The following is a 26666-nucleotide window of genomic DNA, read 5'->3' on the forward strand; positions in this document are numbered from 1 at the left end:
TAACATACATGTGTAAGCTGTTCCACCCATCCATTATCAACTTTTCTGCTGGCTGTCAGTTCAACAGTCTTCACACACCCACACACAGTTTTTCCAAAGTCTAATCAGCAAAATTAGGCAAAAACACCTCTGTGGTTGCACCATGGGTTAGCCGCGGGCTTTAACCTTGTCATCACTGTTGCCACTTGAGTGACTTTGTCACAGATGATGAATGTACAGACGCTTTTAGTCACTTTATTTCACAAAAAAAAAAAGAGGAAAGAAAAAAAGATTTCGTTGTAGCTGCAGACATCAGCGTTTTCCTCAAACCTGATACAGCTCTCAAGCTTTGCTGTTGGTGCAAACTGAAAGCTACTTTTTGTCACAGTGTCTGGAAGAGGAAAGTGCAGTGCTTGCACAGACCTGTGTGACCCAGAAGAAAAGCAGGAAATAAATTAGATCTGCTTGTGTTCAGATACAAACCAAATCCTCCTGTCAGAGGAGAATCATTGTGACATGCTTACTTGTTCCTGTATTGATCCATTTTGTCATGCTGAATGTTTCACTGTTGCTTTGATGTTCTGACTTCAGTAAATGAAAAGCAAGCCTTGAAGTTTATATTTGGGATATTTGAGACAGTGGGAGAAATATCTTTTGACCCTGTGCTTAATTTGTGAGTATGCTTAACTAACAAAGAAATGAACAGTTTCTAAAGTTTATGGTTCTTTCATTTTATTGGCGAGAGAAAGAATGTCAACCACAAATCCAGAAAAATGTATTTCATAAAACTTAAAAATTCATTTACAAATAAATATTTGATTCTGAAACAAAATATGATTTATTACCTAGTGGAGAAACTCCTGTTGGTAAGCCTTTTCTTGTAGTTGGTCACCAGGGTTGCATACATCTTGGGAGAGAATTTGGCTCACTCCCCTTTACAGAAACTCTCTAAATCATTCAAGTTTCTTGGCTTCCGCTTGGCAACTGAGGTCTGGAGACTTGCTAGGCAACTCCATGACCTTAATTTACTTCTTCTTTAGCCACTCCTTTATAAATTTGGTGGTATGTTTTGTGTGATTGTGATGATGGCAAATCTATCCACAACCAATTTTCAGTCTTCTGGCTGAGTGAAGGAGGTTCTCGTCCAAGATTTTCCAGTACATGGCCCTGTCCATTGGTCTCCCCAATGCAGTGAAGACGCCCTGTTTCCTTATCAAACACAACAGCCCCAAACCTAATGTTTCCATTTCCTCCCAACACAGTGGGTCAAGTTGACGCCAAACAGCTTGAATACAAAGCTGTGCGGTGCGCTCATTTTCTTTTGCGCCTTCTTTTGCACTGCAGCATTTCACTCAATTACAGCATACTTTGTTACCAGCGATGTTTTTGGTGACTGCAGTCTCAACTGCTGTGTAGTGTTGGGCTGATCAACTGCCTTTTATCTTCACCCAAAGAGGCAAGATCTTTGACGGAGTTGCAGACCGAAGGTAACTGATGGTTACATTATTTGGAAATAGGAGAAATATAAAATGACCAACAGTTATCACCTTCTTGTCAGTCTTCTTGCAGATGGTCTTGTAGCCCATGTGCAGGTCTGCAATCTTGTTCCTGATGTGAGGCAGTCTTTGGGCTTTTTCCAGGTGGTGGAGAAGTTTGAATGGAAGAAATTGATTCTATGGACAGGTGTCGTACATGCAGATAATGAAATGATCAGGAGCATCTATAATTAATTGACTGATTGAGAGCCAGAATTCTGACTGGGTTGTCGGAGATCAAATACTTTCTCTCAACTCAATGACATGCAAAAGTTGCATAAAATTTCTCAATTTTTATTTTTGGATCTTTGGATTCTTTGTAAGTGAGCAAATGCACAAATTTAGCAAGGGATCAAATAAGTATTTAATTTGTAAATATGTAATTTGTCCTTGAATCAGCTTTACTGCTTATAAAGTGCTCTATAGGCTGTAAAGCACCGTCTCTGCTGTGCAACCAGCTTACAGTATTGTAAATCGTGTAGTCACAGAGCAGTTCATGTGGTCACATCAGTTGTCATACTTGTATTGGTTCTAATTACAATGCAACGTTTATTTCAGGGTGCCATGACTTCTCCAAGAGACAGGTGGTGATTAATTCCTTTCTGACGAAACTCAGCAGACCGTTTTCACATGTCAAAGACTTTTCTGCACACCTGTGGTGACATTTTTAACAATGGCCCGATTAGTGTTCATTTGTTCCCTTATACATTATGCCTAGTCCTGTGACGAAAAGCTGGCAGCGCCTACGTAGAACTCGTGAAGTCGAAGTACTGCCGGAGACAAAATGAAACCCTTCATTCTGAATCTCAAACATTCATACCGAGATGCTAACGTTCTTCCATTCAAGCATAGTTTGTGCGTATCTGTATCTGCGTTCAGAGGTTTGCCAACCAAAGTCACTCCTGTCAAAGCAAGCAGCACAATTTTATTTCTTCACGCATGAATCCAGCAAGCACAGATTAAAAGACATTGTCCAAGTTGTATAGATTTGAACTTTATTATTATTTTTCCAGTTAACGCTTATTTTTATTCTTAAAATGAAGTCTATGAGAAATTAGTCAACCAGAATTTTACAAGAGGTCAATTTGGTCAATTTGAAAAACTGTCTTTGAAGATTATTTATCTTACAACAATCCCTAAATTTGATCAATGTATTTCTATTTTGGAAAGACTTTATGCTTAATGCTAATTGGCATAAATGCTAAGATATCAGGTATTGTCATCATCTTGAACATCATGAGTTAACACTGAATACAGGTGAAATGTGTGGCATTATTTTCACACTAAAGTTTTATCTGAGAACAGATAAAAAACTTTCATCTTTACAGAAAACACTTAAATGTTTGTCTAACATTGATTAATAGTGTGCTTACTAAAAGCTTGTTCATGTTGCTGGTAAAAACAGCTTTTTGTAGGCTGTTTATTGAATCTCCTGAGGAAATAGTATACCTGATAAATTGCCTGTCTTCTAAACCTGTCAGAAGGAAGCGAGTCCACAAAAGATAATATATTACATGTCATGTCCCAGCTGCTATGAAAAAGTGAGGACAGGACAAGGACTTCTACATGTAAGATTTAATTACAGTACCAAAAGTTCACCCTGTCTTGCAAACACAATGAAGTTCCACTTTGAACAACTTCATTTAAAAAGTGACTTGTAATAACTAAAGAACAGACTCTTCAAACATGCACGACTGTGTCAGGAGATAAGGACTAAAAATTCCACGTCCACTTTAAAGACAGAGTATTCAGATTCGACCCAAATCTGAAGAGAAATTAAAAGTTATTACATTTTTTATTATCATTATTCATTTTTTGTATGTATTCCGGCTATTATTAAAAGCTGAATGTAATGGCTAAACAAAGGTGCTGGAAATGAGTTTATATATATTCACTCCTGTGAAAAAGTTAATTATTGCCTGCTTCCTAATTTTAAATTTTGTTTGGTTTTTTTTGCATATTTATCAAATTAAATGTTTCAGATTAAACAAATTTTGATATTAGACAAAGAAAACAAATATTAATACAAAATGTAGTTTTTAAATCATTTAATTAATTAGGGGGGAAACTGTGTGGAAAAATAATTGCTCACTCTTGTTAAATCATGAATTAACTGTGATTAACCCAGACCTGATTACTGCCTGACCTGTCGAATAAAGAAAAAAAATCACTTAAACGGAGGTTGCCTGACAAAGTGAAGTAGGCTAAAAGATCTCAAAAAGCAACATGTCGTCCCGCAATCTAAAGAAACTGAATAACAGATCTTTGGAAAATCTTCTGTGACCTGATGAGAAAAAAGCTGAAGTTTCTGGAAGGTTTGAGTCCCGTCATATCATACAAGTAACGGCAGCAGGAAAAGGAACATCAGAATTCCCCTCTCTACCAGAAAATAGTGAAGGAAAAGGTCCTAAAAAGAAAAGCAAAACAAAAAACGAATGAAGGTTGTGAAGTAGCCTGGATTTAAATCAGACTGAGATACTTTGGCGTGACCTTAAACAGGCTGTTCTGTCAGTGTTTTCTGTTTGGACTTTTGTCAGTATTTAGTTTACATGCATGTTTCCTGTTTTGTTGTGTTAGCCTTTTGTCTGTGTGCATTACGCCAAGTTCTACTTCCATTGTCTCATTAGTTCGATTTAGTTCAGCTGTGTTCTTACCCGTTTCTAATCATTCTCGTCATCCAGTGTATTTAAGCCCTCGGTTTCTCTTAGTTCCTTGTCTCATCATTGTTGGTTCCGCGTGTGTTTCCAGTCCAGTCCAGTCATTCAGTTTAGTGCAATCTGTCATGTTCTGTTCATTCTGTCTTCATAATAAACACCGTCCACATCCTCAATCAGCCTGCGAATCCTGCATTTGGGTCCCCTCTTCTCTCTCTCCACACACCGACATGACATGGTCATGCTAAAAAAAACCTCCAGTGTAGCCGAATTAAAACAATTCTGCAAAGGCAAAATTCCTGCATGTGAAAGACTCGTTGCTAGATATCACAAATACTTGATTGCAGTTCTTGCTGCCAAGGGTTGCACAACACGTGCATGTTTCTTTTTTTCACAGACGAGTAGGCAGGCTTGGATAACCCACTTTTCCTTAATAAAATAAATGATTTTAAAAAAGAGATTTTGTATTCACTCGGGTTATCTTTGTCTAATATTAAAATCTGTTTAATGAGAAATTAGAGGGAAGGTTAATGCTTTTCAGAGTACTGTATTATATTATATTATATATGCATATACACTAAAGAAAGGGGTTTTTTTTTTTATTAAAAGGTGATCATATTATTTCTGAAAAGAAAACAAGTGACTGTCGTGTCTTCTTTACCTCACTGTGCTGTATTAAGATATAATGAGCTCCTAACTGCTCTCCTGAGCCTGGTGGGTGGAAATCACCAAGCGGCGCTAATCAGTTGATGAAAAGTACAGTTAGAATTGCTTTTATCCCCCCGATGCCCACTACAGCAAGACTCAGCCATACCTCAAACAGAAACAAACTTTTATATTTAAAAAGTACAATTTCAATAATACCTCTGTGGTTTTCTACATGATCTAAATGCTGCTGAAATGAATTAAAGACAGCATGAGGAGAAAAGCTTTTGGGGCTTAAACTTTAAGAATTGAAGACTTAATATTACGGAAAAACCACTGGCAGCTTGTTACCAGGACTTTGTCCTATAATTATAAGCAGACTTCTTTTCCATAAGTTGTTTATTTTAAACTGTTGATTTGCTCCTCCAGTTTTTTTTGTCCAAGTAATGGTCTTTCCATTAGTGAAAACTTTGTCGGAGGTAAACTGTAAACTGACATGGTAATTTCCATGTGTTCCTAAGTGAAAGAGTCGATCAGACTGGACTTTTCAGGGCCATGTGTTTGATGCTCCCGAATTAGAATACCATACACCAATGTGTCATACACCTGGATCTCTCAAATGTTCCTCTTGTGCTGGTTTATGGTCATAATTTAGTGTATTTGCATGTCAGTCCCAAAGAAATGTGCTTCTTGTGTAAGGTATTTAATGCAATAAAATCAGCATTTTATGAAGTGCATAAATCAAGATTATGAGGGGTAGGGTCTTTACAATATAAAGCGCCTTGAGGCAACTGCTGCAATTTTGTGCTCTATAAATATTTCATAGTTTATTATATAAACTTCAGTACATTGTATTTTCAGACTCATGTTAAGAACAACCATCATCACATTAACCAGCAGCCAGAATTAGTTCAGTCAGATCATCTAAACATTATGCACTTGTAAATTCTCCTTTGGGTTAGGGTTACCTTGTGATATATTTAATTAAAGTAAGTTATATTATTTATTTATATATTTTCAGCATTTGACAAAAACCCTGGGGTCTGGCTGGGCAGAGGAAAAGGAACAAAAGCATGAAGTAAAACCACAACAAGAGAAAACTAACAAGAAACCAAAGACCAATAATAGTGAACATGTAGACAAATGCAGGCGAGCACAGGCAGCACAACACTGCACAAAGAACCCAACAGAAAACACAGACCAGGACAGACCCCATGCCGAGTGTAAAACAATCAGGGTCATGTGGTTTAGAGAAAAGGTGTTGAAAAGGAAAGCATCTAAATGGGGACCGATTTCCAGTAAGCTGTTTAATTTGAAAATAGTGACAGTGAAGCACAGCAAGAAGGAGCTAATCAGAAAAAGCAAAGCTCTGAGACATGTTTTTGTTAGCAGTGAACAATATGCTTAATCAGAGAAGACCAAATCTTTGTAATCATAAAGTAGTTGTGTTAATACAGAACTTGCTGGGAATGCAGTGTCCAAGGAAGCCTCCTGTAAACAAGGAATTCCTGCCAAACAAAAGCCAACAATGCTTTTCTCACTGAGAGCTTCCCACTCACAAGCTGTTTGTTATACACTGGATGACCAGAGAAACACAGTATTTATGCCAGCTCATTTCCTGCTGCAGAAAGAAGCTGCTGGCAGAGCTCCTCCAACATCCCTGCTCGTGTGGTTTTCTTTAGCTCCCACCATAACATTAATTTGTAATGTCCCTGCAGTTTGCAGTCACTGTAACTGTTTGGCTCACACCTGCTAGAATACAAAATGACCTTGATCATTTCTCATCCATGGTGTAAAGAACAGTTTTGTAACTGATGGTTTAACAGTTACAAAGCGTCTAGTTGAACAAAGAGAATGTTGCATTTCTTATTTTTACTTTGTGGCTGAAGATTTGGGAAATTAAGCCATCAGCATGAGGATCAAATTATGAGGCTCTCAGTAACACAACATAGAACAGGTCTCTGGAATATTAATATTCTTCACGTGTGGTTCAGTTAGTATTTAATGAACTCAGAAATATCTTTTCTGTTTTTAGCAGTGTTCATAATTTTCATGATACCTGTGCGTACAAAGGATCCTCTTTGTCTTGCCTACTGTTAACAGAAGCAAATTTTCCTAGTAGGAAGGAAGGATTCAGTGTGTTTTTGGTTTGTTCTCTTGCAGGGCAGATTGTCTGATAAAATCTGCAAAACCTGAGGTATCAGTTTCAGTGATGCAGTTATGTGGGAGAGTCTGAGCACCTCTGGGGATGTCACAGTGTGTTGTTTTTGGGAGTTAATGTACAGCCACTGTATCAAAAGACATAAATAATCCTTGGTTTTTTTTCTAATATATTTGTTCTTCACAGTTTATTTAAGTAATCTAAGAGTCAGCGACTACCTAGTAACCTTGCTTGGCAGTAGGGGTGGGCGATATAAACAATATACGATAGAAACGATATAAATTGGCCAACGATAGAGATTTTGACTATATCGCTCTATCGTGATAGCGCATGTTGATGATGTCATCAAGCTGCGCCTGTTTTGGTCGAAAGCATCGCAGCGCTACAACCATTATCATCTGCAAATTATGGCGGGCGACAGTCATAGCAAAGAGATGAAGCACTTTTGAAATGTGGGGAAAGCCAAAAACTGCGCTTCCTCCACTTCCGTAACATTGATTTATTAATGTTGAATTCTCTCGCAGCTGTTCTGTTCCCATGTTGTTGCAGTATATTAATGACTAACCTCGTATTGTGGATGAATAATCCCAGTTGTTCTCCTGACTGAAGTTTGGCCCGTGTATAGCATCCTGCTACGCGATTGCATTTGTCCCTAACCACCAGAATCCCTCACGTTAACTTTTATCGAGTGGAAAAAAATTTGGCGTTCATCCTCCAGCTTCACTGTGCTAATGTTATGCTAACATAGCTATGTCGCTAGCAATCACGTAGCACAACATTATATACCAGGTAGTCGAACTTCAGTAACCCTGCAAACGCCACTGCTGTTTAGTTTCCTGTCTTCATTTATGTTGGAAGTGGTAGCAGAGCTGTACGTTTTAATTAGTTTCAAAAATCTCTCAGTCAGAACATGGTATGAAATGTTTAGGTGGAAACTAGCAGGCTAACTTCCTGTTAACTTCTAACTCCGTTAAATCTAATAAATTCTGTTTTCATGGATGCATGGATGTTAAACTTAATGTTACACCTGCTAAAGCAGCAACGCTGATGATTTTATTAAAGATGAAAGAATTTAGACCGTTCGTTTGACTTTGGGACCTGAAGTGGACGGAGTTTTGGACCCAGATTACTCCGCGAAGCTCCTTACTACGGCAGCCGTAATACTCTGAGAATCAATCAAAACATTTTTTAACAGATTTCTGCACACCAAAATCGGTTTGAGGTCAGTAAGCACAACCAGAATTCATACATAAGGCACACTCGATTTTTGAGAAAATTAAAGGATTTTAAGTGTGCCTTATAGTGTGGAAAATACGTTATACAGAAGAAAAGAATATATCGTGATATATATCGTTACCGCACGTGCTTCAAATTATATCGCGATATGGATTTTAGGCCATATCGCCCAGCCCTACTTGGCAGGTATTTTCAGCTTCTGTTAGAGTTTTTCCAGGTCTCGTTCTGGCCCAGTGATGTGACTCTCTGTCCTTGACATTACTGTATTTCAGAAAGTGCCTTCCATCCATACTTTTAGTTTGGTTTTTTTTCTCCCCTGAAAGAAACTTCAACTAACAGCACAAGAATCAAGGTTTGAGAAAACCTTTTATTGGCATATATTCAATTTCTTTAATGACCCTGAAGCCATTCAGACACACAGCATTGCTAACTTCATCAGTCTGCTACTCAGTCTTTTGTTAATATTCCTCATTCCGCTTTAACAGCTTTAGTAAAATATTCTTTTAGCACTAACAGTCATAATGTCTAACATGCATTCAAATTTGTGCAATGATAGAAGTTGTGTATAAAATAATGTCTCTCTCTCTCTCTCTACATAACTTCATCTGATTGGTCATAAGCAGAAGGTCTGAACAGCTCAGACATCTTCACACAGATTTGGCAGTAGAAAAAAAAAAAGTTGAGCTGTCTGCAACCTGAGCTTTAGTCTCTTAGGAATTATTTGTTCATACAGTGACCTCATCATTGATCATTTGTGTGGTGTCAACAACTACCTTATTTAAGAGGAAGTAACAAAAATACTGGCAGCCACCATTGCTACTCAACAGAAAAGGTCAAAAAAAGCAGAACTGGTCCACCTTTTTCTCTTTTCTCTGGTTTTAGTCCAAGTTTCAGGGACGAGTCACATGTTGGCAGGTTGTAGTTTCATGCAGGAATACCGGAGGAATGCATGCGCTGGGATGTGGTCTCAGAATTATCAGCTGTAGCTGGGCAGTTGATGAAATTAAAAATCTTAATTCATTACCAGTGTCACCTGTATCTGATAAGTTCTCTGCTAACTGGATATGCTGGCCATTATGATCAGTAATGTTCAGAGGACTTAAGGCTGTTGAGTGTTAGCAGAAGGTTTGAAATATATATTTTTTAATTGGCTGAAGCAGACTAAAAGACAGAAACACCGGATAGCTTTTTTGTGGGCTGATAAAGTTAACTCAACTCTGAAACATGAATGATAACCAAAATAAACCACAACAACCATTGTTTGCGTGGTCTAGCGATCCATGCTAAAACCATCCTCAGTCCATTTACGTTCAGCAGACTCTTTCAGTGGGAGAAAAAAAACGGAGTGAGGCAGAAACAGGTTTGCATACCACGTCAATGTGTTGAGGTTGACCCAAATGCAGATGAAGACACGGGAATGAACTTGTGATGTTTGCTGAAAACCTGATAAACAAAAGTCACATGAGAAACTACACTTCAAGTTAAAATGATGACAGAGACAGGGAACACGTCCAGAAAACACCACAAGAAATGGCAAAGATCTGGTGAAAACCAGATAACCCAGAACAGTATGCGCAGTCAGTTTTATCACATGCTTGTGATCACGCGTGCCCCGAATCTAAACTGAATCTAAGTGTGAATTATTTGGTTTTCAGCCTTCACCTACTGTATCTGTGCACTTTGAGCACTAGGCCCTACCACATGGATGATAAAGTTAGCCTCCTTCTTACATGTAACCTTTTGCTGCCTTTAATAAGTACAAGAAGAAAACCCTTAGCCGGGAAGGAGAGTGCCAAGATGACTCAAAGCAGAGGACAGATACAGTATGTACTTTGTGCCTTTTTCTGCATAATCATTAAGTGCCAGCTTTCACACTGCAGGGCTGAAGCTGTACACTTTGCCCTAGTTTATCGTTCTTGGTGCAGTGACCCACGCTGAACTTACGAATTGGAAATTAACAATACAACTCTAAAAGGCTACAGATTTTAGCAGGACGATGTTTAGTCAGGCAGGTAATTGCTAGGTAGTTGAAAACAAGGATGTGGCAAGAATGAAAGATACAGCTATTTGTGATTTTCAGAAGAAATACTTGTTCTGAAAGTGCTTCAGTTCAGTTCATGTGAAGTAAAATATAGACTTTATAATCCTTGAAGAACTTGAAGTTGGGCACCAATAGTGCAACCACAATCTTTGGAATAAAGTCGATGAATACCCAAGGGTGAAAATGCAGTTTGCTCTCATTTTTCTTTTATTCTATCCATTATTCTATATTTTCAATTCTATATTCATATGTTGGCACATATCAGCATGCCAGCTCTACTGCTGCCTTTTAATGTCCAGTTAAAAGTCAAGTCTTGTTCACCTTTTCTGAGAAACTCCCATAATAAGGCCTGACCTCAAACTTTTGATAATAGTATACAAAGAAGCAAGATTTATGTATTCATCTAATGTTACCTAAGTTGCCCTATTTTATTTGAAACACGGTCTACACACAAAAGCTAACCAGCTGAACAGAAATGCCAGTTGGGTGTTGATTAAATTAACAAAAAATCCTGTTTTAGCCTCCCTTCACTTTAAGTTTTAGGTATCATTTTAAAATTTTAGTTCTAACCTTTAGGGCCCTACATGGTCAACCTCCCCAGTATTTATCTGACCTGCTGAAACCACATTCATCGTCTCGAGCTTTAAGGTCATAAGATCAGAGACTGCTGGTGGTACCACACACTCGTTTTAAAACTCATGGTGATCGGGCCTTTCTGGCAGTGGCACCACGGTTGTGGAATTCTCTTCCACTGTCTCTACGCTGCACGGACTCCATTGATTCTTTTAAAAAACAGCTGAAGACATTTTTATTTAAAAAAAAAAAAGCATTTGATTAATTTCCTCTTATGGTGTTTTTATTGTTTTGCATTGCTGTTTTATTTACTGTTACATTGTTTTATATTTCCATTTCTTGTGTTGTAAAGCACTTTGTGATTTTTATCTGTGAAAAGCGCTATATAAATATAATTTACTCACTTTACTTACATTTTTATTTACAATTTACAGTGTCCCACGGTTTTGGAATTGAGTTGTAACCACAAATTATAATATATCAAACAACTCGTGTGTGCGTGTCTTACTGCAGAGCTTATAGATGCATAATTCCATGCAGGGGTCAAAGAGGCAATTTTAATGTTTTATATTTCAAGTATTCCTCTGCATAGGCAGAATGTGGTGATTAGGCATATCCCACCCATTTGAGGCGACACAGTGCAGAACAAGGTTATTCTATAAATTGCTTTGCATCTAAAAAAGTCATTAACAAAGATGTATTTACATAAGAAGACAGGAAGGTTAGTGGAAGATGGCCCTGAACAGCTGAACCACTGCAGGCGGTTCAGAGCAGAGGTGTCATCCTGCCTCACATTTCAGCTGTACATTCATTCCTGAGCCATTATTCAGCCCGGTGGCTGTCTCATTTGCATTCTGGCCACTTTAAACAACGGGTAAACTGTGGCAGAATAATTCCTCGACATTAAGCCATGTGCATGTTTTCAATAAGGAGTAATATTCCCATTTGTCCACATGATTTAAAAGCTGATGAGGAATTATTCCATTATGAGAGTAAATGTGGTCAGCGTGACCTAACTTAACTTCTGTCAGACAGGACAGAATGAGAAATGATGGGATAATATTTAGCTTTCTCCACAGTGTATTTAAAAAAGTAAATTTACACTGGTGCCTCATATGAACCTACACTTATTTTGTCAAGCATTTTCCATGTCTACATGTCAAAACTGCAAATGAACAGAATACCCTTATTATCTTCAATTACCAAAAACCTCTATAAAAACCTCATGTTTGCACTTCTGCACATGCTTTTAAATAGCTTGTAGCTTGCACTTTTTACATTTAGAATATAGTAACCTTTTTAAACACAATTAATCACATTTTTGGAGAACAACAAAAGGACTTTTGTGAAAAATTAGTAGTTTTTGATGTTTGTCAGTGTTTCTAAGGGAGAACAATTTTCAAAAGCCAAACAACACAAAAGCTTAAGAGTTAGGTACTCACCATCATCTGTGATAACTCTTATACACTGAATGAAAAAAACCAAAACATTGCATAATGTTATGGCCCGTCTAGGGGTGGCCAGACCATAACATAAGGGTGATCCATCCCCGTATGACCCCAAGCAGCACATCACACAACGAGTACAATTTTGATGGTGATGTACCAAACTTATCTATGAAAAGAATCAAACCAAATGACAATGACTTATCTCCCCAACTAACAAAAACATGAGAAAAAGGTCATCAAATAAAAAGGCAGTCCCACCCCTACATGCTCCTGTATAAAGAAACAGCGGTCGGTTAAGGTGAGCTGAGGATGAATGACTGGCAGTCCATGGCGGTGTCATCATATACGTTGTCTCCAGGTAGTTAGCCAATCCGTACATGTTTTCTTGTCCGCCCCCTGTATGCACAAATCACGGAGAGGCACCTGCACACTCAAATTTGCATATCAGCCAACATTACGACAGCAGTTGTAACCAGTGTTGGTCAAGTTACTTGAAAAAAGTAATCAGTAACTAATTACTGATTACTTCCCCAAAAAAGTAATCTTGTTACTTTACTGGTTACTTATTTTCAAAGGTAATTAATTACTTAGTTACTTAGTTACTTTTTAAAAAACATAATTTACAACCTGAATAGGTGATAAAGCGATAGATCTTTCAGCCCAATTCTACTTTTTCTGCATAATCCATCATACAAAAAGTAATCAAATGGAAAAGTCTCTTTTTTTTTTAAACTTGTTTTATCAGTTTTAATCTTTTAACTTTATGCATCAAGCAAAAATTAAATTATATGCACCATTCTCTGACTTGAAGAAATTAGTTTAACATCCATCCATCCGCTTATCCTTTTCAGGGTCGCTGGAGCCTATGCCAGCTGTCATAGAGCGAGAGGCGGGGTACACCCTGGACAGGTCGCCAGTCTGTCGCAGGGCCAACACACAGGGACAGACAACCATTCGCACTCACATTCATACCTAGTGACAATTTGGATTATCCAATTAACCTATCCCCTCAAGCTGCATGTCTTTGGATGGTGGGAGGAAGCCGGAGTACCCGGAGGGAACCCACGCAAACACGGGGAGAACATGCAAATTCCACACAGAAAGACCCCAGCCTTTCTGATGCTGGAATTGAACTCAGGACCTTCTTGCTGTGCGGCAACAGTGCTAACCACCGTGCCACCGTGCTGCCCTATTAGTTTAACATTTTCTCTGGAACTCGAATGCCACAAGCTGTCGGGACAGTTCACAATTGGTCAAAGTTTGTCCAATTTGAAGTCGGCCGGCACAAAAGAACTACATGCTCCCCCACTCCCCAAAAACTGAAATTTCATGGTTTACTCACACACAATGAGGGGAGTTGGGGTCTTTCCACAGGTGCTCAAGCCTGGTCGCAGAGATTTGGTCCCATTTAGCCACAGAAGCAATAACGAGGTCCAACTCTTCCAGTTTATTGATAACACCTGGCTCACAGGTGACATTGCAGTTAATCATAATAGTGTTAAATGGGATGAAGGTCACACCAAATTGGGAAAATCATTATTTTCATGCCTCTGTCTTTTTGTAGAGAGACATTGCCACACAAAGCTGGAAACGCTGTTTTATTCTTTTTTTCTTACTGGACAGCAAATCAAAACCTTGCTGGTTAAAGTGAAAGATGAACATCTTTTATTCTGTACTTTATATTGAATGAAATGATCATGTGGAGTCCATTTGTAATGCACATCAGCACCTTTAAATTTAACATGAGTATGTACAGTATCTCTACATCAGCAATCTTAATATAGCTGCTCCTCTGAGGCATTTGAGGTGAAAGACCCATTTTCTTCACAGTAACACCTGCTGTAATGACTGGAAGCAGCTGCAAGCAGCAGGGAGGGGAAGTGTGATCGATACTCCTTCAGAATAGTTAAAATTACCTCTAATGTGAAATTATACAACACACTCAAAGCTAGAATTCCCCTGAGCACCACACAATTAAAGGTCATGAGTACCCAGTGGTTCTCTTGATTATGGACTTCCTTCTAATTGGTGAGCTATTCAAACTGGTGCAGAGACTGGGTAAAAGGTCAAATGCATCTCCGGCGGTGGCAGCAGAATAAAAAGATGTAGGTTGCTGGAGGAGGGCAGGCTATCATTAATTTCATTATGCTTCACTTCTTTGTCTGTATTGTTACCAGAGGACTGTAAGAACTCAGCTGTTGCTGAGGAGGATTTTAGCTTGGCATATCGCAGATCGCACTAGCACAACTCATCATTGCTCATCTACATGATTTATATGTTTTCTTGTCACAACACGGATAGTTACTGTATCTTTTGAATAACAGTCAATTGTTAGCTTGATTAAATTGCATCCTATGTGCAATTAATGTAATAGTGATGTGGTTCTTTAATCACGTTGTGTCTTAAATAACTTTTTGTTTTAGTTTTATTTTCTTAGGTTTTAAAAAGTACTGAGTGAATGTCTAAGCATCATCTGCAGACCAAGAAAACCTCCAACTCCATGAGTGCTGCTACCATAGAGTGCAGGATTTCAGCGTACTCAGTGAAGTCGTGCTTGCTTATAAGAGCAACACTGGGCCGAACTGTACATTGAGAACATATATTTACTCATGAGAAATGCAGGAGGCTTTTCACTGCCACTTTACACCTTCAGGTGCTAAAACCACCACAAATACCAGGAAGTGTCATAACAGTATATTTGTTTGGTTTTAAATCCTGAAAAAAAAAGACTTTATATCAACAGCATCATCGGCTCTTCGGTGGTATGCTACTGGATTCATTTTCAAATTTTCCTCCCTGCTTAAATGGAAGACTGTAACCTGCATATAAGCTTTTTGATAATAACTCTTGGCAGAGTTAGTAAGTAGTTTTAATATTAGGAGAGAATTTAAAAACCTACATGAGATAAGATTCAGATAATGTATTTGAGAGTTAGATAAGAAGTAGAGTGAGTCAAGACTAAAAATGTAAATAAGTGAGAGAATGTCAGAGGTTCAGTTTTCACTTTACCATGAAAATTCGAAAATAATTTGACTAAGAAGAAATAATGGCTACAAAATGATCGTGGTATCAAATGTAGGTAAAAGGAGACCTGTGATTTGCTCTAACCTGTACTGAGCAGCCACCTATTGCACTTGGTGATATGGAGCCTTGACAATTTACCCAGAATGCACTTTTTGTACTTTTCTCCAGTAAAATATTAGAAAACAGTCAGTTTCAAATGCATTTTTCATGCCTAATTTTTTTTTTTTTTCATTTTTCATGTGGATATCACCTTATGAAACTCTCAGGGTTAAAAAAAAAATGCAGAAAAATGTGTGAATGTGAGTTTGAATGGTGGGCTGTCTCTCCGTGTTAGCCCTGACATAGACTGGGAACCTGTCCAGAGTCTACCCCACCTTTTGCTCAATGGCAGCTGGAATACGCTCCAGCCACCCTGCGACCCTGAATTGGATGGATGGATGGACAGACAGTCATGGACGGGTTTTTGTAGTTTAAAACGAATGCCATTCAATTGTTCTTCTTTTAAAGACTTCACAGAGTCAGCTAAATGGAGCTGAAGTGGTAAATTGTTCTTGAGTCTTGATGCTGCAGATGAAGAGCTCTGTCCATCCTACTCTTCAGGCTTGAATGAAGGACAACTAATAGAGTATATAGTATTTTAATGAATACAGTGAGCAGCAGTGTGTTTAACAATATGATTTTTTTTTTTTTTACATTTCACAGGTCTGCTGGTTAACACAGGCGTGCCATCGGTCTGTCCATCAGCTGTCTCATTCTCATTTACATATTTCACATTAATTGTAGTAAATTACCATTTTATTCAAAAAAATACAAATTGATAAAAAATAATGTAGCCTTTGAAAGGTCAGACCAATGATGGAATAAGCATCACTGGTCACATATGGCCAAGTGAATACATAAAATGATAGACGCTGACCCCGGTGAAAATGACACATGATTGATGGTATAGACTCATGTGTTTCTGACACACACAATACTCCTATAAAGAGTCATTCACAAACAGAAATTCAATAATCCTGGTTAGCAGGTGACATCGCTCCTGTTTTCTTCCCATAGCCACAGAACAGCATTAGTATTTTATTTTTTAATAGTTTGGATTATAATATGGCAAAAAAAATGATGCGTTGTTTGGTTTTGTTTTTCTAGGAATATCAAATTGACATCATCTTTGCCCAGACGTGGACCGACAGTCGCCTCAGATACAACAGCACAATGAAAATACTGACTCTGAACAGCAACATGGTTGGACTTATTTGGCTACCTGACACCATCTTCAGAAACTCCAAGACTGCAGATTCCCACTGGATTACAATGCCTAACCAGCTGCTCAGGATATGGAACGATGGGAAGATACTTTATACCTTAAGGTAAAGACAGAACTCAACACAGACATCTGTTCATGTTTTACTGTAATACAACACAGTCAGAAGATATGCAGAATTGTCCCTCAGCGTACCCGGACAAATATGGAGACACAGTCAGAGAGTGTAAGGAACCCTTTAATCCTGCGAATTGACCTGACCCCCAAAGTCCAGTTCAGTGTCCAGACATACCATGCCCTAAAAATCTAGTGCGATCACTAACCACAGACGCTTCTTCACTTCCAAATGCCTCTGTGAAACTCATGCCCCAGTTACATGCATTCAAAGATGAACCTCCCTGTACTTAATCCATACATTCTTCAGTTAATTTTTGTAGCCGCTTATTAAACTTGGGGGTGGAGCATATCCCAGCTGTCCAGATGGGGTACATCCCAGACAGGTTGCCACTTTGCTACAGTGTGTCTACATAAATAGCTCAGGAGGGTAGATCATCTACTAATCGAAAGGTTAGTGGTTTGATGCTCCAATCTGCATGCCAAAGTATCCTTGGGCAGGATAGTGTACCCCAAGTTGCTTTCTGTTATGTGAGTGTTAGCTAGAAAGCACTTTGGTGTAGAAACAAGTGCTTCAATGAATGTGTGTGAATGGGTGATTGAGGCATGTTCTGTTCAGCACTTTGAGTACTCAAGCAGAGTAGAAAAGGACTGTATAAAGCTCAGTCCATTTAGCCCATGCAGGCACAGGGAGAACATGCAAACTCCACACCCAGCCAATTATTAGGCTGCTGCGAGGTGGTGGTACCAACCGCCACCTTTTGAAGTTTTGAACTGAAAACTTTGAAAGGTATTTAGACCGTTACTGCTGGACTTTGTAGAGCAGTTGAAGCATTGAGTCAAAGTGTTCAGGTGCATTTTAAGTCTGGGCTTTTTGCTGGGCAACTCCAGGACAGAGATTCTCATTCTTTTGTGTTCTTTTGCCTCTATGCTTCTCAGCATGGCTTAATTGTATATGCATAAACTTGTATATCCACTAAGTATGCATGAGGTGCCATAAATAGCATATGGCATACCCACATTCTTACGTCTGTCCCCATATTTGCTTATTTCTTAGTTCTGTTTGTTTTAATACTGGACACATAATCATAATTTGGCAATATAGTATTATGTACACAAATAGTTAAAGTATAACATAGTGAACATAGTATAACAATAGATTTACTTGTGCTTATAAATAAAATTTGAAATGTATGTTGTTTCATTCGGCCCCATTTAAGCTTCTGATACATGTGCTCTCTATAAGGGTCTTTGTATTCTCACTGTGCTCATTTATCCTGTAATTTGAGCCAGTTTCAGTGTTTTTAGGTGGGACTGATGTGCCACCAAATATCACTTCCCTCATTACAGGAAGAAATGCTGCAGTGTGGGCTTTATTCTTTCAGTTGTTAAGATAATGTTACTGTTCTTACTGCTAATTTTGCTTGAGTTAGCAGGAAGAGGCGTTAAGTGATCGGATGTTTCATCTTCAGTATGTGATGGCATTTTATTTTATTGCACAGCATGTAACAGCAATGCAAAACAAATGTCCTCTGTCTGCTTTTAACTCCTTGCAAGAACATAAAATTTTCCCCAGTCCAGAAAATTGCCTGCATAAAACCTGCACATTAATCCTCTGCGTAAACGTGGGATTTCTGTAACCCTGTGACATCATTCCTATGGTACATAGCATATCAACATTTTTTTCCATATGATTTTTGTAATTACTTTTCTGGATCTTGATGTTTTCTGTGCCGTGTCACCTTTGAGCCAGCAACATCCATTCATTTCATCTTGTAAGGAAATTTAGCGTCCTTATTTAATAATAAAATGAAGGCAGCACAATTGTCCAAACAGAGCAGTGCAAGAGCAATTAGCCTCTATCTTCAACTATTGTAAGTGCAAATTGGTTGCTTGAGATATAAGACCAATTTACAGAGGCATCTACCCTCGTACCCTCGAGCACTCTTTGTAATTGCAGCACTTCACATTTATAATAAAATGCTCCTTCGCTAATAAGCATCTCTCGACTGTCCTCGGTCTTTTTGTAGCCGCCCTTATGTTTGACATCTTCACATTTTTTAATTGACACTTTCTGTTGAGGCAACTGTATTGCCAAGTATTCCACACGTAGTGTCTTTAAAGGCTATCAGACTTTTTTTATTCACACAGAGTAGTAAATCCAACAAAGAAGTAGCAGCATTTCGGTGTCCAAGTCAAGCCATAAACAAAGATTGGTCCTCATGAAGCTTTATTCAGAAGCGTGCAAACTTTGAGGAGTAATATCCGCTGATGGCATGAGAGAAGGCTATGAAATGTCATTTGGTATTAATTGTGCACTGGCTTGGCTGGAGTAAACAGAGATGACATTTTGTGATATCCATGCCTCTCCCACATGCATCGTATTGTCCCAGTTCCATGCCTTAATGAGGCTGAAAGATCATACCAGAGTCACTCTGCAAAGATCCTTCTCTCTGCTGTTCTTCGCTTTTTACCGTCTTTTTGTTAATGTGACACATGTAATCTACACGTACAGAGCATTCCTTTTATACTTCACTGTAACTAAATTGGGAAAGCCATTTTGGAATAATTAATATAATCCTTTAAGATTTTTTCTCCTTATTTTAATGGTTGATTACTCAGTCACATGGTTTGATGTGTGAACAGAACCAATTCCATTATGTAAAAAGAGGTCAAGGCATCCTCATCACTTCCTGTAGCCTCTTTTTTCAGTGAAATAAGAAATGCCATTTGCTCTTTTTGGTTTTGTCTTTTTTTTATTATTATTATTTTAATTATATCTCAGTACAGCTTTACCCCTTTCTATTATTAATTATATTATTATTTTATGTCAAAGTGCATACAATCACATAGACCTGGGGAGAGGGATACAGCAACCTAAATGACTGTCTTTTGAGTTTTATAAATCCATTGAAGGACAATAAAGGCTGTCACAAGTGCACAGTCAGCCAGAGAAAGCCATGAAAACTGTATAAAACTATGCACATTCACCTTGTGTCACTAAAAAAGATCTAAGCCATCGGTCCCCTCTTGCTGTGTCCTGTCATGTGTGGCAGTGGGACATTTAGAACATGGAACATGGAGTAGAGTTAGATGGACTATTCTCAGAGAGATATCTCAGTCCTGAGCAGTTATTGTGCTACTGCCCATTAATCTGGAATGGGCAGTAACAGTGAGCAGTACAATGAGAAAGATTATTCATAAATGAAGAACATCCAAGGCAGTGGATGTCGCAGTAAATTCACTCCAAGGTCAGACCGTGAAATCCTCGGAAACTGGAGGAAAAAAAAGTGCTACATCTCAGACTCTACAGGCTTCGGTTAACACGTTAAATGTAAACGTTCATTACAGTACAATTCGAAAAAGACTGAACAAGTATGGTTTGTTTGAAAGGAGGCAGGAGAAGTCTCTTTTGTCTAAAAAGAACGTGGCACCACAGCAAGGTTTGGAAAAACTTCTGGCACAACGTCCTTTGGACAGAGGAGACCAAAACAGGGATGTCCTTCCAGAACACACAAACCAAAACAGCGCATTAGCACTGACACCTCGTACCAACTGTCAGCACGGTGGTGGAGGGCTGATGATAGGGGCTTGGTTTTATAATTTACATTTTAAAATTTGCCTCCACTAATACACAGTGACTGGTGAAAGGAATATAATGTTTCGTCTATTGTATCGGCTGTCTACCCTGAAACAGTGACCTTTGCCCCAAAGGTGAACAGACAAAATGACAGATTAACGAGTCCAGAGTGGCATCTTCAGATGTTATTCAGTCTCAGTTGCAATCACAGAATTTTCAAGTTTTTCATTGTAAAGTAACTTAAAGAATTAATGACTGAAATACGTCAGCGAGTTCAACAGCAAAACAGAGTTAGAGCTTCGCTTCCAGGATATGAAACGCATAAGTGAGATGTGGGCTAACCTGCTGACCGAAAATAAGAAACGGGCCAACAAGAGTTTACCCGCCAAGTACAAAGTCTTGCTAGGAGATTGAATACTTATTTCACTCAATGACATGCAAATTAATATGCAACTTTTATAATATTTGTTTTTGTTTGATTTTAGTTTTTTGTTTGTCTCTCAAACTAGAAGAGTCTGTTTGTTTCTTTGTAAGTGAGCAAACTTAGCGATTCAGCCCTGGATCAAATAATAATTTTGGCTATTCTAAATTTCAAATTTATATTACTGGGCTTAATCTGAAGCCAGCAATATGCAGGCAAAAGAGCAAATAAAATTAAAAAACACCCCCAAAACAAACAGTGCAATCAGACTCCCAGAGGCATAGGCTGAAGCAAGAGTTTAAGGAATGGACAACATTGACACAGAAGGAAAATCTGAAGATCTGTTTTAACAAAGCTGGAAAGCTTAACTGCAAAGAGTAACGAGGCATTCAGCTTGTATAGCTGAACAAGGTGGGCCAGAAACCTCATAGGAAACTAAACCAAACTGGAAGTAAAATCCAATAAAATACATAACATGAAGTGCTCTATATGCTTGAGTCTAAAAAGGATTTGAGCACATTTTTGAGATTTTGTAAATCATTAAATGAGTATGTGAAGAAACAAAATACTTTCTCTCTTCTTTCACTTTCTATCAAGTCAAAAAAAAAACCCTCAGTATTAACATTATGTTACACAGATGTTTTGTTTCATGGCCAATGTTTTCTTTGGGTAGAAATGACCATGGAAGGGCATAAAGAAGCATTTTACAGGGGTTACAAAGGACAAGCTGAAACTGAAATGGAAGAGTAGCTTCTTTGCCCGAGTGTGCAGTAGCTTTGTGATTTAGACGTTTCTCACACTTGAAGCTGCATCACACTAGCTGATTATCATACTTGAATCCCTAATATGTAGCTGCGAGGACGCTTTTATAGCTAAATGATTGTTCCTCCTTTCACATTCCACCGATTCCATCGAGATCATACTTTGAAAACCTGAATATGAATTTACACCATCTGGAGCAAAGCAGAAGAGGTTCATTACAAGAAAATCTTGTTCTCTTTGCAGGTTGACCATAAACGCAGAGTGCCAGCTGCAGCTGCACAACTTTCCAATGGATGAACATTCATGTCCGCTCATCTTCTCCAGCTGTGAGTACGCTGTGTTCAGTGCAGTGTTCATCTTCTCCTGTATCTTCCATGTTTATGAGAAGTACAGGATGTATTTTACTCCTCTGCATTTTCAAATTATGTGCATTGTTTCACCATGAGCAGAGCTATACGGGTCACACAGGATCCATATGATCCTGCTTTGTATACTGGGATATATTAACATGTGTTAATACATAAATTGAACAAACACGGAGAACAATTAAGACCAAAAATGACCTAGGTATAACAAAGACTTTTACATGTCTGCATCCAGTGGCCTATTGCGTTAAATCTTCCTGTACATATCATGTTTCCAAAAAGCAGTTGTTCTGTTCAGTTAGTAGTTTTGTTTTGGGCATTTATTTCTTACAGTTAATGTAAAGGATGTAGTATACTTCAAGGAAGAACCATAAAACCACCAAACGATTAGTTTGGTAGTTCGAACCTTGGCAGCTCCAGTCTATATGCCAAAGTATCGTTGGGTAAGAAACTGAATTCAATGATGTTTTCATTGAATTGTGAGTATTAGATAAAAAGCACTTAGGTGTAGGAAAAAGAGCTTGTGTGGATGGGTAAGTGAGGCAAGTTGTATAAAGTGTTTTGAGAGGCATTATATAAGAACCAGAATGTGGGAACATTCCTGACTCTACAAAGGCTTTAAAACTTTGGCAGAGCAGATGCGTTCGTCCACCTGGAAAAACTGTATTAACTGATTACTCTATGTGTGTGAAAGAGAGTATGAAGACCCATGTCACATGTCCCAGAATTGTTGTGCTGTTGTCCAAATGGTTACCACAACTCTTTAATTTAATTAGGTATTTCTGAGAGGCAGCAGGTTTTATCCTCCGCTTTTCATTTCAGTGTGGTTATAAGTAGTCATGGCAACATTTGAGCAACATCTCTTTGGGTAAGCTCATACAGAAGTGCCTGGACATTTTAAAGAAAATAAGCATGCCATAAAGCAGGGGTCAGCAACCTTTAACACTCAAAGAGCCATTTGCACCTGGTTTCCACGCAAAAGAAAACACTGTGAGCCGCAAATACTTTTTGACATCTAAAATCAAGATAACACTGTATATATTGTTTTTTACCTTTATGCTTTGTGTGAACAACTAAGGTGTGTTGCTTATGAAATCCATGAAGTGCTACAGAGAAAATTACATTTTATTTATGTAATTAACACATTTTGAACTCTTAAAGAAATATAACAAAAGGAAAGACACCCAGCTGAACTAAAACGATCCATGTAGCAAATAAAAACTGTTGTGAGCCGCCACCCTTATATCGCCTTTGGGCTTTTGGAGCCTTGACCTGGCTTTTAAAAAATAATTGGAAAAAAAGCACTCTTCTGCTGAAAAAAGAAAAATAGATATTTGCAAAATTCTGCCTAAATATGTATTTTACCTGGTTAATGTGTGTGGCGGGGCGTGGTCTAGGAGGACGTACCTGAGCGGCACCCGCAATCACGTCTTTTATGATGTTTTGGGCCTTTTTAAAACAGTGGGCATTGTGTAGAACTTCCAGTGTGGGGAGAGGGCAGCCAGTGATCTTTTGGGCGGTGTTAATGATCCCTTGGAGTGCTTTCCTCTGAGCCCCTGTGCAGCTAGTGTACCAGATGCATATGCAGTAAGTTAGAACACTCTCAATGGTGGCTCTGTAGAAGGACACCAGCAGTCTCTGTGTGATGTTATTCCTCCTGAGAATTCTCAGGAAGTACAGTCTCTGTTGGGCCTTTTTCAGCAGCTCGGAGGTGTTCACACTCCAGGAAAGGTTCTCCTCTATATTGACTCCCAGGAAGCTGAAGCTTGCCACCCTTTCTACACAGTCCCCATTTATGAATAGTGGTTGGATCTCTGCCTTTTTCCTTCTGAAATCTATTATGAGTTCTTTGGTTTTTGAAGTGTTGAGGAGGAGGTTATTGGCCTTACACCATGACGTCAGCTGCTCCACCTCGTCTCTGTACGTAGACTCGTCTCCCTTGGAAATGAGCCCCACCACTGTGGTGTCATCTGCAAATTTCACAAAGATGTTGCTGTGGTGGCGAGGAGTGCAGTCGTGTGTGTAGAGAGAGTAGAGCAGTGGACTGAGCACACAGCCCTGGGGTGAGCCAGTGCTGAGACTCAGGGCTGAGGATGTGTGATGGCCAACTCTGACTCTCTGTCTACGGCCCGAGAGGAAGCTGTTGATCCACATTAGTTAAAGTTAAAAAAGATCTAAAATAAATAAAATACACTTCAGCTAAATACTTCTAATTTATTTTCCCCAAGCCACGCGGAGCCGCACTATACGGACTAAAGAGCCGTAGGTTGCCGACCCCTGCCATAAAGCATGGCAGGGCCAAAAATAACAGTTCATCCAAGATTCCATTTGAGGCTGGCTTAAAAGTGAGCAAGTCACCATACACAACAGTTTATGAACATAGCTAACCAGTGTTAGCTGATTATTTAGCATAATTTAGTAATTTCTGTCCTCAAAATACTAAAACCAATGCTTTGAAACTGGCAGCCAGAGGGGATGTCACAGTGGCTACATCTATATTTTATTACAGTCTGTGCTTGTGTGTTTTTTGGTGGCTTTTAAACATCTGTTACTTGTAGCAGATCACCCAGTACAGATGTTACGGTCTAGTTTTATACTTCTAGTCATTGGCCACTTGTTTTGTCCACAGGCCAAACTGAAGGATCTTTAAACATTACCGCTTTCACCAGACTAGCATGCCTCAGCTAACAATTACAGCTTCACAAGGATATCATCAGATGGAACAATGATATGATGCTGTGGATGTTTACATCGCAGTTTCCGTCTTGATTTCAGGCTCGCTCCTCCCTTACCATCCAGTAAACCTGGCTCACAGTGAATGTAGAAACGTGTCTAACTTGAAGCTTGAGGTGTCTGTGATGTGTTATTTGCAGTGGACCTTCAGTGGCCTCTCAAATTAGAGGATTGAATTGGTGTGATGAGACCTTGCGCCCTGTGTTGCCTATTAGGGTTTAAAATATTCTCGCCGATCTGCCTCGACTGTGGACCCATCCTGCTGTGATCCAATAAACCCACTTTCTTACCAACTGACATTACGCTGGTTTCCATGACGATGTGTCAGTTTTAAGATTAGATTAAGTCAGATTTGCTTATTTTAAAAGCCATCATGCCTCTGGAGGATTAGAATAATCAACACGGCACATGATTCAATGCAGTGCACACAGATGAAGAGAGCAGGATATAGATTCTGTAGCTATTCAGCAAATGAGAAGCAGAAAACATGCAAGGGGTTTCCTCTGATGTCAAGTTTAATCCTAAACTTAAATGTAAACTTCACAGATGTTTTACGGAATGTTTTATAGTCTTTCAACTCGTTGTTCTGATTTTTGTTCAGACCCATCAGCAACCTTTTTTCCAAGCACTCAGGAGGCTGACTTCCTGCTCTTTACAGCCTGTGGAAACAGACAGCAGACACACAGTGAGGAAGTAAATAGTGAGCACAGGGAAGGGCAGGTGTAATACCTGTTGGCTGGAAACACAAACTTAACATAACTTTTGTCATAATATTTTGATGTACCTTCATATTTTTAGGGAGTTTGATAGCACCCCATCTAACATATTTTTTAGCTGCTCTTTGTAACTAAATTGTTCAGTAACATCAGGCTGTCATCATCCTTAATTTGAACTTTATGTACATCCATAAATCAGTGCTTTCTGGCTGAATTAAGGGTGATGGAGACAGTTTTTGAATTTAAGCTTTCTTACTATTTGTTTAAGCAAAAACAGCCCAGTGTATGTTTCTGTTACCCACCCATGTGAGGAGGAATACAGCTTATAACTTATTTTAAGCAGGTGTGGTTTACCCGTCTGTGTTATGAAAGTTACTTACTCTAAAGTAAGAAAGGTTAGAATGTGAAACTGTTCATTAATGTTAATGCATAAAGCTGAGCTAAAGACCTAAAGACCTTTTTGACCTGACTTTTATTAGAATTAATATTAATTCTGCTCACACTTTTTACCTTTTTTAAATTACTTATTGTACTTTTTAATCCTCTCAATTATTGTTCTTTTAATTTTTTGTGTGTGTGTGTGTGTGTGTGTGTGTGTGTGTGTGTGTGTGTGTGTGTGTGTGTGTGTGTGTGTGTGTGTGTGTGTGTGTGTGTGTGTGTGTGTGTGCGTGTGTGTGCGTGTGTGTGCGCGACTATGCTAGGGGCTGTTTTGCATATGTTGTTCTGTAAAGTACTTTGAGCTGCAAAGCTGTATAAAGAGTACTATCTCATAGACACGTGCTGGATTGATTGAAGTTATGCATTCTTATCACACTAAAACTTTGTATCCAAAAATATTGTTTTCATATATTTTATTCATGTTTTGAATGTTTCTGGTTTGTGCAATATATCAACTATATATAATAGTTTTATTTTCATTAATTACTGAAATAAAGACCCTACACAATTACTGTAGGGTCTTGGTCTTACAATATAAAGCACCTTGAAAGAACTGTTGTTGTGATTTGGCATTATACAAATAAAACTGAATTGAATTTATTAGGTGAGAAAGTTATCAGAGAAAACTGCTCATCAACCTTAAAGTCACCATTAACTTCCTCCATTTGTTTAGTCTCACACTTTTTTCCTAAGAGTTTGTTTTATTGTCCTTTTTTAGTTGACTTCCAAAATCATGTCCATAAGGAGCTTACACATCCGGCGAATGTACTTATTAGAAACTAGTGTTCACTCTTATTCTGTTGTTATTCTGTTTTTGGTCATTGCCATGCTTTTAACCACTGCACTCTGTTTACCAGCTATTTGATAAATGTGTCTGTAGATCATTACTCTCCAAAAAAGAATTTATCACTCGGTTCTTCTGCATGTTTTTGTGAGAAATTAACATTTTGGAGGGAATATTGTAACTCCTGGTAATAAAA

At 38.5% G+C, this 26666-nt stretch overlaps 1 protein-coding gene across 3 annotated transcripts in view; it reads left to right on the plus strand.

Annotated features, from left to right (window-relative positions):
• The window catches only part of gabrg3 (gamma-aminobutyric acid type A receptor subunit gamma3), a gene marked incomplete at both ends in the record, with an annotated part of 87575 nt that overhangs the window by 47167 nt on the left and 13742 nt on the right, over positions 1-26666 (plus strand). For all 3 annotated transcript variants that reach the window (XM_080877538.1, XM_080877539.1, XM_080877540.1), the window contains 2 exons: positions 16443-16663; positions 21678-21760. In XM_080877538.1, coding sequence (XP_080733664.1) covers positions 16443-16663; positions 21678-21760 — 304 coding nt within the window. The remainder of the gene's footprint in view (positions 1-16442; positions 16664-21677; positions 21761-26666) is intronic.

The sequence above is a fragment of the Rhamphochromis sp. 'chilingali' genome (assembly GCF_963969265.1).
Source record: "Rhamphochromis sp. 'chilingali' genome assembly, chromosome: 3".
Taxonomy (NCBI): Eukaryota; Metazoa; Chordata; class Actinopteri; order Cichliformes; family Cichlidae; genus Rhamphochromis; species Rhamphochromis sp. 'chilingali'.